This window comes from Lathamus discolor, chromosome 2 (genome assembly GCF_037157495.1).
Source record: "Lathamus discolor isolate bLatDis1 chromosome 2, bLatDis1.hap1, whole genome shotgun sequence".
Classification (NCBI taxonomy): Eukaryota; Metazoa; Chordata; class Aves; order Psittaciformes; family Psittacidae; genus Lathamus; species Lathamus discolor.
In genome coordinates this window covers 139,156,289-139,172,090 of record NC_088885.1, presented here as the reverse complement: position 1 = coordinate 139,172,090, position 15,802 = coordinate 139,156,289, and the positions used below count along the sequence as shown (strand labels likewise).

At 41.4% G+C, this 15,802-nt stretch overlaps 1 protein-coding gene across 4 annotated transcripts in view; it reads right to left on the bottom strand.

Annotated features, from left to right (window-relative positions):
• Window positions 1-15,802, bottom strand: part of GRHL2 (grainyhead like transcription factor 2) — a 67,777-nt gene that overhangs the window by 13,527 nt on the left and 38,448 nt on the right. For 2 of the 4 annotated variants that reach the window (XM_065668711.1, XM_065668713.1), the window contains exons 9-13: window positions 10,120-10,278; window positions 4,148-4,235; window positions 3,921-4,060; window positions 1,716-1,747; window positions 209-303 (exon numbers count right to left, since the gene is read on the bottom strand). In XM_065668711.1, coding sequence (XP_065524783.1) covers window positions 209-303; window positions 1,716-1,747; window positions 3,921-4,060; window positions 4,148-4,235; window positions 10,120-10,278 — 514 coding nt within the window. The remainder of the gene's footprint in view (window positions 1-208; window positions 304-1,715; window positions 1,748-3,920; window positions 4,061-4,147; window positions 4,236-10,119; window positions 10,279-15,802) is intronic. The other 2 variants (XM_065668714.1, XM_065668715.1) reach the window with 2 other exon arrangements.

The window sequence follows — 15,802 nt, the reverse complement described above, 5'->3', positions numbered from 1 at the left end:
TCCTTTCTAATTTGTTTTCTGCTTCTAAGTCATTACTAGGACTTGTTTAAATGTCTCCTTGTATACTGGCAGGTGTACTGATCTCTTCTCCCATCTACCCCACATTTGACTAGTGTCAAACAACTGACTTGGTCCGAGCCACACCTGCCCTTCCCAGCTTGAAGCCATGAGTACCACAGCATTATTTCTAACTGTTAAGAATTATTACCTCTTTTCAGGCCTTCTTCTTTCATTTGTTTCAAAGGGGATGGACCAAACTCCTCCTCCACAGGCCGGAACATCCTTTTGACCAGGACACTGCTACTAGAAAACACACAGCAGGGACCATGTCAGTAACTGTGCTCCCAGCAGGGGAGGAGACCCACTCACAACAGCAGCAGTCATGACTCACTTCGTACTCTGACAAAAACCCCACTAGCTACTCAAGTAGCACCAGACCAGAGACTGCAAGGATTTACCTTTTGATGCTTAACTGAACTCTCCAGCCCTCTCAAGTTGCTCAAACTGATTGGCTGGGACAGGTGACAGAGAAATACATTCCAACATCACATACTATTTTGAAAACCCCAAAGGCCCTCAACTGTTTAAATATTGAGAGAAGGGGGCGGGGGGAAGAAACAGCTAAGGAGCTAAACCCATATTTACACATTGATTCACTTCCTCTGTGCGGTCAAGGAGACAGCCTCCGGTAACACCAGCAATATTTCTAATATCAAAGACCATACACGCCAGCAAGTTCAAAAGGAATAACGTGCTGGGCAAGATCCAGCCCAAAGCTGTGAAATGCTTTGCTGGGGAAGCAGAAGGCTGAAAGCACTACAGCTGCCCCCTCCCCTTGGTGTAACTCTGGCAGAACTCAGTGACTCCTTTTAGTCTTGGAGGAGAGAACTGAACCAATGTGCTTAGTTCAAACCCTTTGTTTCTCTAATTCCACTGTGAGCTTTATGAACAACATTAGCTTCATAAAAGAAAAAAAAGGGCCTCGTGTTTTCAAGTCAATGCTAGCTGCAGGTGCCTGGCCAATCCCTGCCACAGGACACTTGCAGGCTTACGTGAGTCCAGCTGCTACTCCAAGCTCTCAGATTTGAGGGTGCTCACTCAGGACTCAAGCTTGCACACATTACAGTTAATACTGGCTGAACTTTAGCCACACATGTTAAAGCCTTTATTTCACAACTATTTCAGGTACTTCATGCAATTCCTCCAGTGCTTCCAAAGCCAAATAGGGATGCTCCCATTTCCAACCATCTCCCTTCGTAGGATCTCCTCTTGTCTTTCCACCTCTGTTTTCTGGAACACTTGGGTATTCTCTCTGCAGTTCCCGTTTGTTGCACACATACACGCATATGCACATGCACACTGCTAAACAGCTTTCAGGAATGCTTTCAGAAATTCAGTGCTTCATTTATGTATGTAAGTATTTTATTATCAAATATATTGTCCTGTCCCTGTATTGAGCCTTAGTGTTCTTTAACACGTTTTACTTGGAAATGTAATAAAAAACAGATATAAAAAGCAGCCAGCTCACCTGAAGGAAAACAAAGTTACTATAAAATAAACCTCCCTCTACCACTTCTCCATATTATTCACCTACTGGGGGAACATGAGGGAAGTGGGAGAAAGGGGATCAGCTTTATCTGATTTCATATTTTGTGTCTGCTTTCTGTGAGTCTGAACTGCTAACTGCAAAGTTTGTGAAACAATAAGTGTCTTACCCTTCTCTGTCATCATCTGTATTATAGTAAACCTAGAAGGGTGAGGAAATAAAAAAACAAATAGTTATTCCCAAAACTCAGGCACCTGCTTATCAGAATAACTTCAAAAGGGAGAAAAGATAACAAGTGGTTTGCAGGTTTTTTATCTGTTAAAAATCCTTTTCCTTCTATAAAATACAAACATCTCTAGCTCTAATTATGATCTGGAAAAAGTATGGCTTAAAAATACTGCTTGAATATCATCTAGTGGAAAAATACTGAAGCATTTTGACAGACATTGCCCTCTCCTTGGTTTACATCTTCTTCCCAGCTATTTTACGATCCTCTAAATTAGATCACAGCTCACCTGAATCACACCTAATACAATTATAGCCACAACACTCACAAGCTTTTTGTATGTATTTAATATTTTCTGAAAATCTAATTAAACTATAAAGACTAACATATTAAACTACAGCCCTAATGGAAATACAATTACTAATGGTACAGCTGAACTGTACCAGAACTGTGCTGTGGGCAGAAGCTCAAGTCCAGACCATTGTTTTCTGCAAATCAGTATAGCTCACAGTCATTGAGACCAAACTGACAACAGCAGCAAATGCAGCTAACAGCAGGGGAGGCATAAAATCACAATCTGTTGTCAAAAGGCTTACAGAACAATCAGTCAAGTTCCTCACAATGTGCCTGCACCAAGGGTCTGCACCAACAATCGCACCAGCATTCCAGCTGCTGAGTTACTGTGCAAGCATGGGGCAAAGCAGGGCACCAGAACTCCATGTTCTGCTGAGGCAGAGCAGGGAATCTCGGGCAGGTTCCAGCACTTGTGCTGGCAACACTCAAGAGCACACACAGCTCTTCACTTCTGAGCCTGTACAATGAAGATAGCTCAGAGTTGTGTGTGTGCAAAGCTGAGGTCTGTAACTCATTCTGTGATCAGGACCTGAAAGTGGCTACACTTTCATAATAGAACATTCATAAAGAGTAAACTGTTATCATAATACATCATTCTTATGTTAAGTAATATACAATTAAATTGGCAAGTTCAGGACTGCAAGAATGACAAAACTTCAACTTCTACAGCAGCAAAAGAGACAGGGTTGAACATTGCCCAAGAGCTAGCAAACAAAGGCATCTTCCAGTTAGTTTAGAAAATTATTTACAGGATTATATATACCAAGGAATGCTTCCACTTTCTCCTGTTTTGAGACAAATCCACATTCTGGTTTGAAAGCCATGAGGACAGAAGGTACCAGCACTGATATGTATGTGAGTGGGTGTCTTTCCAATTTTGGAGAGTCAGTCAGTGACAGCTGCGACTGCAGTGTCTGCACTCCCTGTGCTTCACTCTACCACAAATCTCACTGCTTTAAAATAAATGACAATTCCAACACTCAGGGTCATTTGAACTTCATTATTTTAATATTTGGCAGCAAGACGCATATAAAATTTCCTCATCTATTTGTCTTTATAAACACATGCATAAAGGTCTCATTCTACTCTCCAAGTTGTCAATAAATAACAGGCTCATACTGAAAAAATTGTCAGAGTTGACCCTTCAATTCAGATTTGCAATTTCCCAGCAAGTAATAAAGCATGTCTTAGAAAGTCAAGTCAGCCAAGACTTCTTCACGTTTACTGGTGATAATGACTGCCAATACTGAATATTAGCATTAACATGATAGATTTTTACTTTGTAGAGTAAAAATACTTTCTTCCAAGAAAATCCCAGATCTCCAGGTGATGCTGACACAAACTGGGCAGTGGTGTTTAGTGAGCCTCCTCTGGACCTCCTTACACATGTAAGGGCTTGGTCTTCGTTTTCAGTAGTGACAGAGAGGGGGATCACTGCTACCACAAGGTGGCACTTTATCTCATCAAGCCAAGTAGCACATTCTCTTTCTGTCACAACCTATTTCAAAATTTCTGACTCATTCTTTCTTCTTAGCAAAAGAACGTCAAAACCGTAACAAACACAAACCAGTTGGTTGTTAATGAAGCATAAATTCCTTTTTCGCACCCAGAACTTGGAAAGGCACTTGTCTTTTGTAAGGTCTTTTTAAGTGACTCACCAGGAGCTACATTTACCAAAACAAGAGCTCAAACAAGGGGTCCCTGGGAACAGTGGTTTATTTTCCTAAACCCTGCCTCAGAGCACAAGAGCCAGACAGCAGGGGGGCACCGGCTCCTCTCATTATCACTTCCTACCTGTCCAGTTCTTTGTAGGTTTCCAAAGTGAACATCTGGTATGAAGAGAACTGGCTGGGAATCCAGGTCAGCCATTGTTTTGAAGAAGGTGATATCGCTCTTTTTTTGCAGAGGGAGTGCACTCAACTTCCCTTCCGCTGCTAGGAGAATCACAGAGCAACATGGTTATAAGAGGAGGCATGTTAAGTGTGACTTAGTCCCAAACCAGAAAGGCCCATCTTACTCACAGTTATTACACGAGGCTTGAGATGCCTGGCCTTTGCCCTTCTTCCTGTTCTGCTTCCTTTCTTCATCTCTAATTTTCCTTTCTGCTCCCTGATGCAAAAAAGACAACCCACAGATATTATCCAAAGAGGAACCACTGTGAACATCGTACCCTGCAATGCCTGGAGCTACAGCAACACACACATCAGAAATGCTGAAATAGAGACTGGTCATCCCATTACAGATAAATCTGTCTGGATTGTTGAGAATATGCCACCTTTGGATGGATCACCGATGCTCAAAACTCAGGCTGGCACATCCAGCATCCCCCCAGGACTGGAAACAGCAAGAGGAACATACCCACATGCTGGCTTGGATGAGATGGGATGGATGGCTCAGGCAGTGTGCAGTCTGTATGGGGCTGTTGCCACCACATCCTGTGCACAGGACATCCTGAGCCCAGCTCCCCTGCAGTGGGCAGAGCACTCAGACCAAATACCTTGCATAGGTACTGACGTAAAACACCTGCAAGGATCACTACCATCTTGGATTATGTGATTATGTCTGTGCTAAGCTTTTTCCTAAACTCTCCTCCACCCACCTCATCTGGGGGTGGCACAGCTCCACTGTGGCCAGCTTTGTAGAGGCCTTTGAGATTTGCCAGTGCAGGAAGGCTACACGGACAGCTTGCCAACAGCACAAAGGCTCCTACAGAAAAATACGGGCATTTCAAACAGGGAGAAGCCCTCCAGAAACTGGAAAGCAATGTAGCACTGCCCTGTTAGGGTCCAGGAACTCCTGGGAAGTTGCAGGCTCTGTTATGTAAATACACTCTCAACAAGTTTAGAAAATAAAACTTGTTACTGACATAAAAAGCAGCAACACCTCCTTTGAAGTTCTCCTAATTTACTTTATAAATACGAATCATCACGTTGTGAAGGGTATTAAAGATCCATATGTTCCCAGACAGTCAGCATGCAAAATTAAAGATTTTTTTCCAAATTAAAATTAGAAGTTTCTTTAAAAGAAAGGAGGGAGGGAGGTAAGGAAAGCCAAAAATATCCACTCAAGATGGCAAAATTCACACATGAGCCATTGAACCAAGCTCAAAAAGAATGCAAAGAAAGGTGTACTCTTGGCTGTGATCTATCAATAGATTTATAAAGGTTGAAAAAGGTGGAGAAAGAAACAGCTCTTAACAAACATGAAGGTGTCTAACAGACACACTGCCTCCAGACCCAGGACCCAATCCAGCTGTCATTAACCTCAATTGTGGAACCTCAGGGATTCAGAGATGTGCCCCTGTCAAAACTGATTCTAGAGCACCTCCTGTATGAAGACAGGCTGAGAAAGTTGGGGCTGTTCAGCCTGGAGAAGGCTGCATGGAGACCTCATAGCAGCCTTCCAGTATCTGAAGGGGGCCTATAGGGATGCTGGGGAGGAACTCTTCATGAGGGACTGTAGTGATAGGATAAGGGGTAATGGGTTAAAACTTAAACAGGGGAAGTTTAGATCGGATATAAGGAAGAATTTCTTTACTGTAAGGGTGGTGAGATGCTGGAACAGGCTGCCCAAGGAAGCTGTGGCTGCCCCATCCCTGGCAGTGTTCAAGGCCAGACTGGATGGGGCTTTGAGCAACCTGGTCCATTGAAAGATGTCCCTGCCTATAGCAGAAGGTTATAGCTAGATGATCTTAAGCTCTATTCCAACCCAAATGGTTCTATGATTCTATTTGTACCTTTAAAGGCCACTTGCTCTTTAGCAGAAAGGAGTAAAAACATACCTCACAGCCTCTGTCCTTCAGAAGGCACATCCTTGAGAGCCCAGTACCAGCAGCTCTGCCAGGTGGCCACAGCTCTACCTCAGTGCTGCCATGCTGCTGCTCTCAGACAGCGGGATGAAGTGTGAAAGTTATTTTATGCATGGCAGCAAGTGCAAGTTTCCTCTCAGGAAAGCAGAAACTGAGGAGGACTCAGCCTTTTATATACAAAAAAGAGTATATGTTTTACTGGGGTTTTTTTATATACTCTGTAGCTATGACCTTGGTACAGCTTCACACATTTGTCTTCATTCATCCAAGGCAAGACAACCCCAATTCCCCTGGAGTGCAGGCAGTCTACAAGCAGGGCAGCCATTCCCAGCCTGCCTATTTGTGCCACAGTCACTTTACAAATGTAACAATTTCAATACCCACAAAACTACCTACCAGCCCTTCTGAGCTAGGAGCATTCTACATGGCACAGTGCAGGGGCCAGCCAAGCCTACACAATGTACATCATTGCTGTAGGTGCTGAGACAATAGACCACAATAAGGTTTTTGCATACCAGAGCATTTCTGCTGGAGAGTTTTCACAGCTGAGCTATCTGACACATACCTAATAAATCAGAATTTGCATAACTTCAGGACAGAAGAAATAACGCACTCACAAGGAACTATAAATTAGTCTCTGACCAGTCAAGCTGAATGAATTTTTGATTTTTTTCATTGATGCATGGACCTAGTATAAACACAAGTGTTTCTGCTACAAGCCAGCAGCAAAACACAGCCTATGAATTTCAGCTGATTCTAAATACCTTTTTTCCAAGTCCCTTAAGCTTTCGACTCACTTAAGCTTATGTTTTGCATTGTAGCTCCAGCCTGCCAAAGTCTTTATCTTCACAAGTACCACTCCCTCCATCATTATGAAGCTCATGCGTACACCTGTTCCTAGTTCAAGGCCACAGCACTCCACATCTGGTAGGACAGGCACATAGACTTCAGCCTTCTCTCTAAAGCTGAAGATTAATAGGCAATTAAACTTGCTCAATATGCTATGATAATCCATTTTCTCTGTGACAATCCACACTGAAGACAAGATGGCAGGAACTGTATAAAGAAAACAGGATTCATTTATTTGATTTTGGAGCAATGTTATATTTGCCAAGCCAAATGCTTCTGGTTCTTTTCAGCAAAGTTAATCACATACAGAAAAATCAAAATATCTCTGAATCCCTAGTTCCTTCATACATGGTGGCTAAAGCATCTTGCAATATATAAATATAAATAAGCCTGGTAGCAAGTTTCCCTGACAACCTACTTAAGGAATAAAAATTGTATTCTCTTATCATATGCAGCATCGGTGATCTGCACATGATAAAAAGACTGCAAGGGCAGAGAGAATTAGCACTGACAAACAAGATGTGCACTGTACCAGTTGCTTTGAAAATAGCCTACTGGAAAATAATACAGACAAAAGATTGGAGAACAAATAGTGAGCAAGCACACGATTACAACCTTTGAAGTCTTTATCTTATGCATTTATGTCACAAAGCACATACAAGATCTGAGGTGGTGCTACTCTCTAGCTTACATGTAAATGAATACTAAATTTAAGTAACTGCTTGAGTAAATACTAATAAAATACATATATGTATGTCCCACTTAGCTAAATGCGGGTTTATTTCTTCAGGCTCACGCTTTCAACAACAGCTACACTGCATTTCAGCTAGAAGACATTGATTTATCAGCAACTGTTTCTTAAAAACTGGACACCTCTGCCTCTGATTTATCTAAGTTAACATACAAATGCGCCTAGTGCTCCTAAAGAGACACCACCGCTGCAGAAACACCATTTGTAAGAACACTGTCAGGCACAGAAACATCTTTTTCTTCCACATTTCAAACTAAGATACATTTCAGTACTTAGGTGGGAGGAATTTACTGCACACTTCCCCTGATCCAGATGATTGTAATAAATCAGGCACTTTTCTCACCACCTTCTCTTCGGGGTTGTCAGACTGAGTTATAACGGTGGAATTCACACTTTTAAAATGTATAGAAAATATTACATGTTTGCCCTTTGTTGTTTCGGTTTTTTGTTTAGGCTTTTTTGGTTGGTTGGGTGGGTGGGTTTTCGGTGGTTTTTTTAGTGGCCCCATAATATTTCTTTAATTGATCATACGAAAGAGCTGGGCGATAGTTGTCTCAGCTTCACGGCCTTTCCCAAACAAGAAGCAAACCCTGTCGCTGTCAGTAGAGGGCGAGTTTAGCAGCGCCTCCACCAGTGCCAGGGTTCTATTTTGGCACCTTGGAAGATGAGGGCACCCACCCCACGAGCTACCTTCCTCTGAGCGCGACCAAGTCTCCCAGTGCCGCCAGCAAGTGAAAATTCTCGAACTATTTATTTACTTACAAAAGCACAGAGACAAACGGTGTCGGTAAAGATACAGCAGCATGAGAGGGGAGAACACCTCAGTCTCCTTCCCAGTGCCAATTAGCACTAACTATCATGTGAATTGACCTTGATAATTTTCATTCATTCAACTCATTTTCAGCCCTGCATTAAGTTAAAAAGCTCTGTGTGCATGTATACATTTATATTAGACAGATACATATCCCATTATCAACACCCTTGAGCCCTCCAGTTCCCATTCTCAATATAGTTTAGATGTGGATAATGTTTTAACTACCCCTGTGATCTTTTTCTTCTACTTTGAGACAGTGTTGATTAAAAGACTCAACATTCATTTCCTGCTGGATATCTGAAGTACCAATTAAGCAAATAGATGCAATGAACATGTATTATTGAAAATCTCCATCAGTTGTGTCTACAGGTCACCCTTGATGAGTTTGTGCTCTGAATTTCCTTCCTTTTTTAAATAATTCAGATTTTCCTAATTGCTTTTCAAAAACAGGTAGATGAAAATGACTTGTTACTTTGATATTTACTGAGCTTTTAACATCCAGCTGTAGCTTCAAATCTCTAAATATTTGACATTCAAAGTTCGAATTGAAAGCATAACATTTTGACTGCAAGAAGACCTCAGTGCATACATTTACATTCATTACTTTCAAAGTTTTTGCTCCACTAACACAACTGACTGATTAGTCCTCAAGATCCCCTTGTCAAGACAGCAACAAGGGAATGAACTCTGAAAGGGAAAGGAGCAGCAGCAGAAAGAGCTGGAACAGCTGAACTCTTACCCTTTCCATTAAAAAGTTAATGCTACGTATTGCCTGGGGCATGGCCTTTTGCCTTTCTATTCCTGTCTATAAGATGGCAAGACTAATTTGGATAAATTTCCAAGGCACTTAAATAGATGCAGGCTCCTGAATCCCTGAACCTTGACTAGAATCCAGGCAGCAGCTCCCCACTGGAAGACCTTTCCAGCAGGGCTAAAGTCATCAGCTGGCAGGTGTTAAACGCAGCTGAAATGTGGCCACACTTCTAAGAATCATCCCTGACAGCCGACCATGACAGTCCTCATTAAGTAGTCAGACTCATTAAGGCATGATCTATGTTTTGGTGCTGAAAAACCTTACACAGGAGTAGGGAAATGTAAAGGAAGAAAATTTTGCAAGAGGGAGTGCAAAACAGAAAAAAGTAACAATTACTGAACTACAAAATGGGAACTGCTAACATAGTTTGTAGTTTACTTTTAATAAGAAAATCCTAGCACTATAAAAGTCTCATTGAAGCTTCCAAAATAACGGCTTGTAATCAAGTGGGGAAAAAACCTTCAAACAGTTGCATTAGATAATGCGACACTTTTCCACTGTATTATAAAAGAGACCTCAGCAGGCCTTTACTGGAAGGTACATTTCTCTGTCAGAGACCTCTCCACCACATTTACTTATTCTGGCTATTGGAGCCAGAAGGGGTAACATCAGGTTGACACTTGTGTAAGTATATGATTAGCACTGACCTACCAAGTAGAGATCTTTACATTTTGTACTTTCTCACTTTTCTTATATTCTTATATCATGACCTGCAGCATCCTGTCCTTAAGCAGTCCAACCGTTCTTACAGGGTGAGGAATCAGAGCCAAAAAAATAAAATTAAAAAAAGCAGTAAAATAATTACATGATAATCTGTTAGATTTATGGTCCAAATTCTACCACGAAACACAATTCTTTAGGGAAAGAAAGACCATTTAATTAGGTCTAAACCACAGCAATAATAAACTGCGTAACAAGGTTCTTCCTCTATCCGTGGCAACTGTGCTTTCCACTTACCTTGTCACAAAAAACCTTGATCTGGCAGTAGGCTCTGTGGATGGGTTTATTGCTGCGGTTGTTGTAGCTGTACGTATCAATCTGAATCATCAAAGGAAGCCCCTTTACTCCTTTTTGAGAGGAGAAGTCTGTGCTCAAGCAATTCACTGTGATGAAAATCTGTGTGCCAGAGAGATTACTTTCAACATGTGATGCAAACAACCATTAAACTTCAGGCAACACATGACAACAAATGGGAAAATAAAAGCAGATACCCCCATCTATGACCCACACCGGCAATTCACGCATTTATTCTCTGCTTCTGTCCCGAGTCCAGCAAAGATGCTACCACAATAGGGAGAAGGAGAAACTTCAGAGGCATGTGTCAGTGCTTCAGTTTGGATCAGGAGCTCACATTTGAGGTGAATCATTTGATTGTCCCAACTTACCATGCTTTGGTTCACACCTGAGAGCTCAGAGTGCATGAGCTGGATTCTTTGTGGAAGAGCCAGACCAGAAGATGTGTCCTAGGAGTACACCTTACATGCGCCTGCTGCTAGTGGTTGCTCAGTCTTTGAGAACTGACTAAAGAAAATCTGAAATAAAATCTCCCAAAATGTGCCTCATGTGAATGTCAGGTCTTTACCCTGACTTGTTTCGCTCTACAGGCGCGTTCTGTATGTTTGCACTATTTGCTAATATAGAAATAGCAAGATCATCTTGTATCATCCTTTCTGCTTGTCCTTTGGTCTGGTTTGCTCTTCTGACAGCTCACAATTCAAATTCAGCACGGCAAAAACAAGTCCTAACCTTTTTTTTATTATTATTTTACAAATTCTCTTCACCCTCTCATCAGCAGTACCACTTCCTCCAGCCCATCAAAAGATACTCCTGATCTTTACTTTGAGGGTCCTTCACTGCCAGTCTTCAATTTCAAGAATGCGTCTCACCCTGTCTTTCAAACTGGGGAGGAGCTTCTCAAACATTTATAAAACTACTCCCTACCTCTTCTCAAAAGTCTTTTTACCATGTAGCAGCAACACAACTTGACATTGCTCTCCACTCCTGGCAACCGCACCGCCTGCTTTTGCTTCCAAAATCCACCCCATGCTTTTCTTCTACACCAACTTGTGCGCTGATGTCTGTTAGTCAGCTCCTCCCCTCTAATCTCCATCTTACCATGGGATAAGCTTTGTGTCATCTGCCGTGTGTTAGTACAGGTCCTGGGAGAAGGCTCTCCCACCACCGAGTCTCCCAAGGACTATTCTCATGCAAAGTAAGCATTGTGAACTGACATATCACTGGTACCTTCAGTCAGGATAGTGTGCATGAAACTTGAGAGATGAAACTGGATTTAAAATACAGCTGTTCTTCCAGTGAGGAATATATACACTACATAGTAATTTGGGCCAATTATGTAATGACCCAACTCTACTTTTCACTTTCAATTTGAAAAAAAAAAAAAACAAGAAAGAAAGAAAGAAACAAACAAAAAACACTGAAACTGTGAACTAAGGAAAAGGACAGAAAACCACCAGTATATACTGCCTGAACCAGGGTGATGTGAAACCTGCTCCAGCAGAATGAGCACACTCAGGAAGGAAGCGATCTCAAACAGGTCTCTCAAACAGACCTGACACACATCTTGCTGGGCAAAGGAGAATCCAACAGGTGCCTGGACTCTGGGGATTCAGGAAGGTTGAGCATGAAGGAACGAGGTCTCCCCATCCACAGGCAGGGAAAGCAAATCAAACCAAACCAAAACCAACAGTCTGAGTGACCAGAATACAACAGAAAGACGGAGAATAAAGGGCTCTGGCAGGGCTGGGAGGGGCAGGAGGGGGAATACTTTAGCCTAATGGCAGAAGTTAACATTACAGTCAGGGGGTTTTTATGATGGAGCCAGAGCAGCTTGTTTGCCTGACTGAGCTAATGGCCCCTCTGCATTTCTGCTTCTGATTGTATCACAGACCTGCATTTACAAATGAAATAGTTGAACTTTAACTGCGGGGAAAGGAGGGAGGCGGGGAAGGGCCCTAGGTGAAACTCTGATTTTGAAGCTGATAGCGTTATTTCTGTTTCATATTACAACTTGGTCTCCAGCTCCAAAGGTAAGCATGGATATGGGTGCATATGCCTTTGAAATATGATGGCCTGACTTTCATTATTAGCCTTCAGACTCCTTTACAGTGTCAGCAATGCTTTAAACTGTGTCTGAAGACACAGCAGTGGAATGAGGTTTGACATAAAACAGAATCTAATAAATATTTTAGCCCCTACTTTAGTAAAAGTATTTCAGCAAATATTTTAGCCCATACTTGTGCACAGTGGGGTTTCGAACTGTACATTAAAATGTGAGAGGGGATGTGCAGGCTTTGCACCTAACCAGCAGTTTGTGCATCAACTACCTTTGCTGCACACTCAGCAGAGAAGAAAGATCTTGTCCCACCTTAATCAACTACATACACGGTGTGTCATCTCTTCTGCTGCCTCCAGAAACACAGAACAGAGCAGGAGCGGCTGGGGAAGACAGACTGTTGTTTCCAGAGTCTCCATACAGCAATAACAGATTATTCAGCATGAATAATAGATTGATGCCTTAAGATTCAATATCCTTGTCCTGACACTGCAGTACATCAGGACCTCCCTGAGGAGCAGTGACTTAGGTTCATGCTCATGAAGTGCACTATACTTCCTGTCGTATCATCTGCACCTCACAGACAGATGGATTTGAATTAACACAGATCATTTATTTTGGGGAAAAGTTTCTGTCTCCACACAATCTTCTGTTAGCTTTCCTGTAAAGCACAACACTGCCTTTGGATTTGGAAAACAGAGGGGCTGTGCAGAGGGAAGGGCAAGAGGGCCTAAGTTCTGTTACAGAGTTTATTTGAAGTTTTGTTTGGGCTTGGTTTTATATTTTGAATGACTGGAGATTTGCACCGGTTTTAACACCATGGTGCAGCAGCCTCCCGTGGTGAACAGGACCTGGAGAACCATCTGGACAGTCCCCTATTCAGACCAGAAACCTTCACCTCCCCAAAGCAGTAACCAAGACATGCCACCTGCTCTAAGCAGCAATGATTTTAACCCACCTGTCCAAGCACAGCCTGCTTTGCCCTTATCAACCCTCATCTTCCCCTCCTTTGCAGCTCCTGTCCTTAATGCGGGCTCTCACACTCTCAATGCAACAAGGAGAAAAACAACGCCACTGGCAGCCATGGAAAAGATGCAGTCCCTCTCTACCTCTCCTGGAAGACATCCAGGATCAAGATCCTCCTTGCTCTGGTCTCTTGCATAGTACAGTTAAACAGTTAGAAAATGTAGAGTTAAATAGAAATAACAGTAGCAGGAATAGAAATCGCTACTTTTTCTTCCCTAGGGCCCTGCCTACACTTGACTTAGAACTATTTTAATGGATGTGACTATAGCTGTACCTGAATTAATATACAAACTTTACTTTTCCTGTGCAAACTAGATTTTAGCAATGTTTTGCTATTGGGAATACATTTGGGTTGTAGTTATAGTGATGTCTCTTTTTATTTAATGTCAGCATATCTTAGATTAGAGCAATTAATGACAGAGTTCCACCCATCTAGTCTCCAGCTCAGGCATGCCATTGGCAATGAAAAAATCATTTGGAGAAACATCTGGTGCCTGAGAAAGTTTCAAAAGTAGCCTAAGATAACGAGAACTCTTCTGTTTGGTTTAGAGCCTGTCTAGAAAAAGCACTGTCTCTTTCGGGGAAGGCGTTCCTCCAAAGTGTGGCTGTTATTATGTGAATTACTGACTGTTTGTTAAATACTGCAGCATTATTAGTGATGTACAAGACACAAACACAGTAACATGTCTTAAGAGAGAGCAAGACTCAGAAATGCATTTCCCCTTTTATCATTTAATCCAGCCAACATGACTCCTGCTGTGGTCTCTCAGCTTATACACCTTAAAGGTCTATTGTTACGAAACTTCTAATATAAGCCTCTTATTACTATCTACATATTTACATTTCTGGCTCCCACTGGCTCAGGAAGAGCCAAGAGCAGAAGGGAGGGAAAACTGTGTTACAGCACAAAACCAGAAACTTAAAGCAATTTCTCCTCTAACTACTGGAAATTGCATGGATTCTATGGCAATACATAGAATCTATGCATGGGTGATGGGTCTTTGCAAAATCCTGCTTTAAAATGGTTCATCCCTCCAGACTGTAACAACGAAGAGTTAAATGACTTGTCTCTCAAATGACTAACATCAATCCCATCATTCCCCTCGTATACACAAAAAGTGTGGTTTTACAGTTTCTCCTACCAGCCGTTACCTTATAAATCCCATACAAAGGTAAGACCTTTGTTTTATTTCAATACAAATGTCTCCAGCAAATGTTTACACTACTCTTTTGAAGCTTCCTCAACCCACACCCCACCCTGGCAACTACATAAAAATGCCATTTGCCTTGAGTCTCAGATATATACTTACCAAGCCATTTGTACACACTGAAATTTCAACATTATTTGCTACCACAGGTGAACTCTTCTTTAATAGATACATTGGGTGTGTATATATACTGCCTGGCATTGTATAATATATATACTTATATATATTACATATATATGCACACTTGCACACACAGACATGGTTTAATAAAGCAGCTGCAAAGTCTAATCCTACATAATTTCTAGTACTAGCTCCCCAAAATGAAGTATCTTTTCCTCCAACCTTTAAATTGAGAGTAGAGAAAATGTTAATTTCCTTCCTAATTATATGAAATTTGATGCAAGTTAAGAAGGAAATTAATTAAGAATAATTCTTATACTAGTCAAAACCTGACCTTAGCAACACTACCAACGTTAAAGAAGTATGAATTGCCACAATACGAATCATTGCTAGAAACTGTGCTGCTCTATAAGCTTGATTTTACCATTGTGCCCACTGGTATCATAGCTCACTTTGGCCCACAGTATCCAAAAACCTAATCCTGAAAATAACTCAATCATCAAAAACAGCTTATTACTGTATGGGCTGTGCCAAAACTCATTAAATAACTGGAAAGGTTCCCAGAGGCTTCAGCATACTTTGGATTAAAGATCAATTTTTAGACAATGATTGCATGCAAGTACACACAACGAATGTGCAGCGCACAACTACTGTAGACACTAAAAAGCATGTGACAGCACCTGCCTGAATAACATATGCACCAACGTCTGTTCCCTGCATGTCTAAGTTGTAGTGCTTAGCAGATAACAGGAATTTCTTGATATCACTGAAAAGTAATTTTGTCTACTTTAAGATGACTTTGAATTTAAGGTTAAAAATCACTTTCCATAAAAATATACAATTAATATATTGTTTCATAAGTAATATCATCCTAATAATTTTAAATTATTGAAGTGTTAATCAGAGAGGAGATGCATCTCAAAGGGCTGGTATGATTTATGACAAAGATAGTCACCTTTGACCAGGAGATTTCTGGTTCTTAATTATCTTTCTTGCAAACTAATTTCTGTCAGCAGTACAACTGCAAGCAGCCAGATATATGTCTATCAAAAACATAACTAATCTCTCTGTTCAAAAGCCTCCACTAGAACTTTGTCAACCAGCCAGATGTTGCAGCAAATCTTCTGTAGGGCATCAGCAAGGCAACTAACTACCTTCTAGCATATCATGAAAAGACTTTTAAAAGATGGTTAAAAAGTTAGCCAGTCCTGGT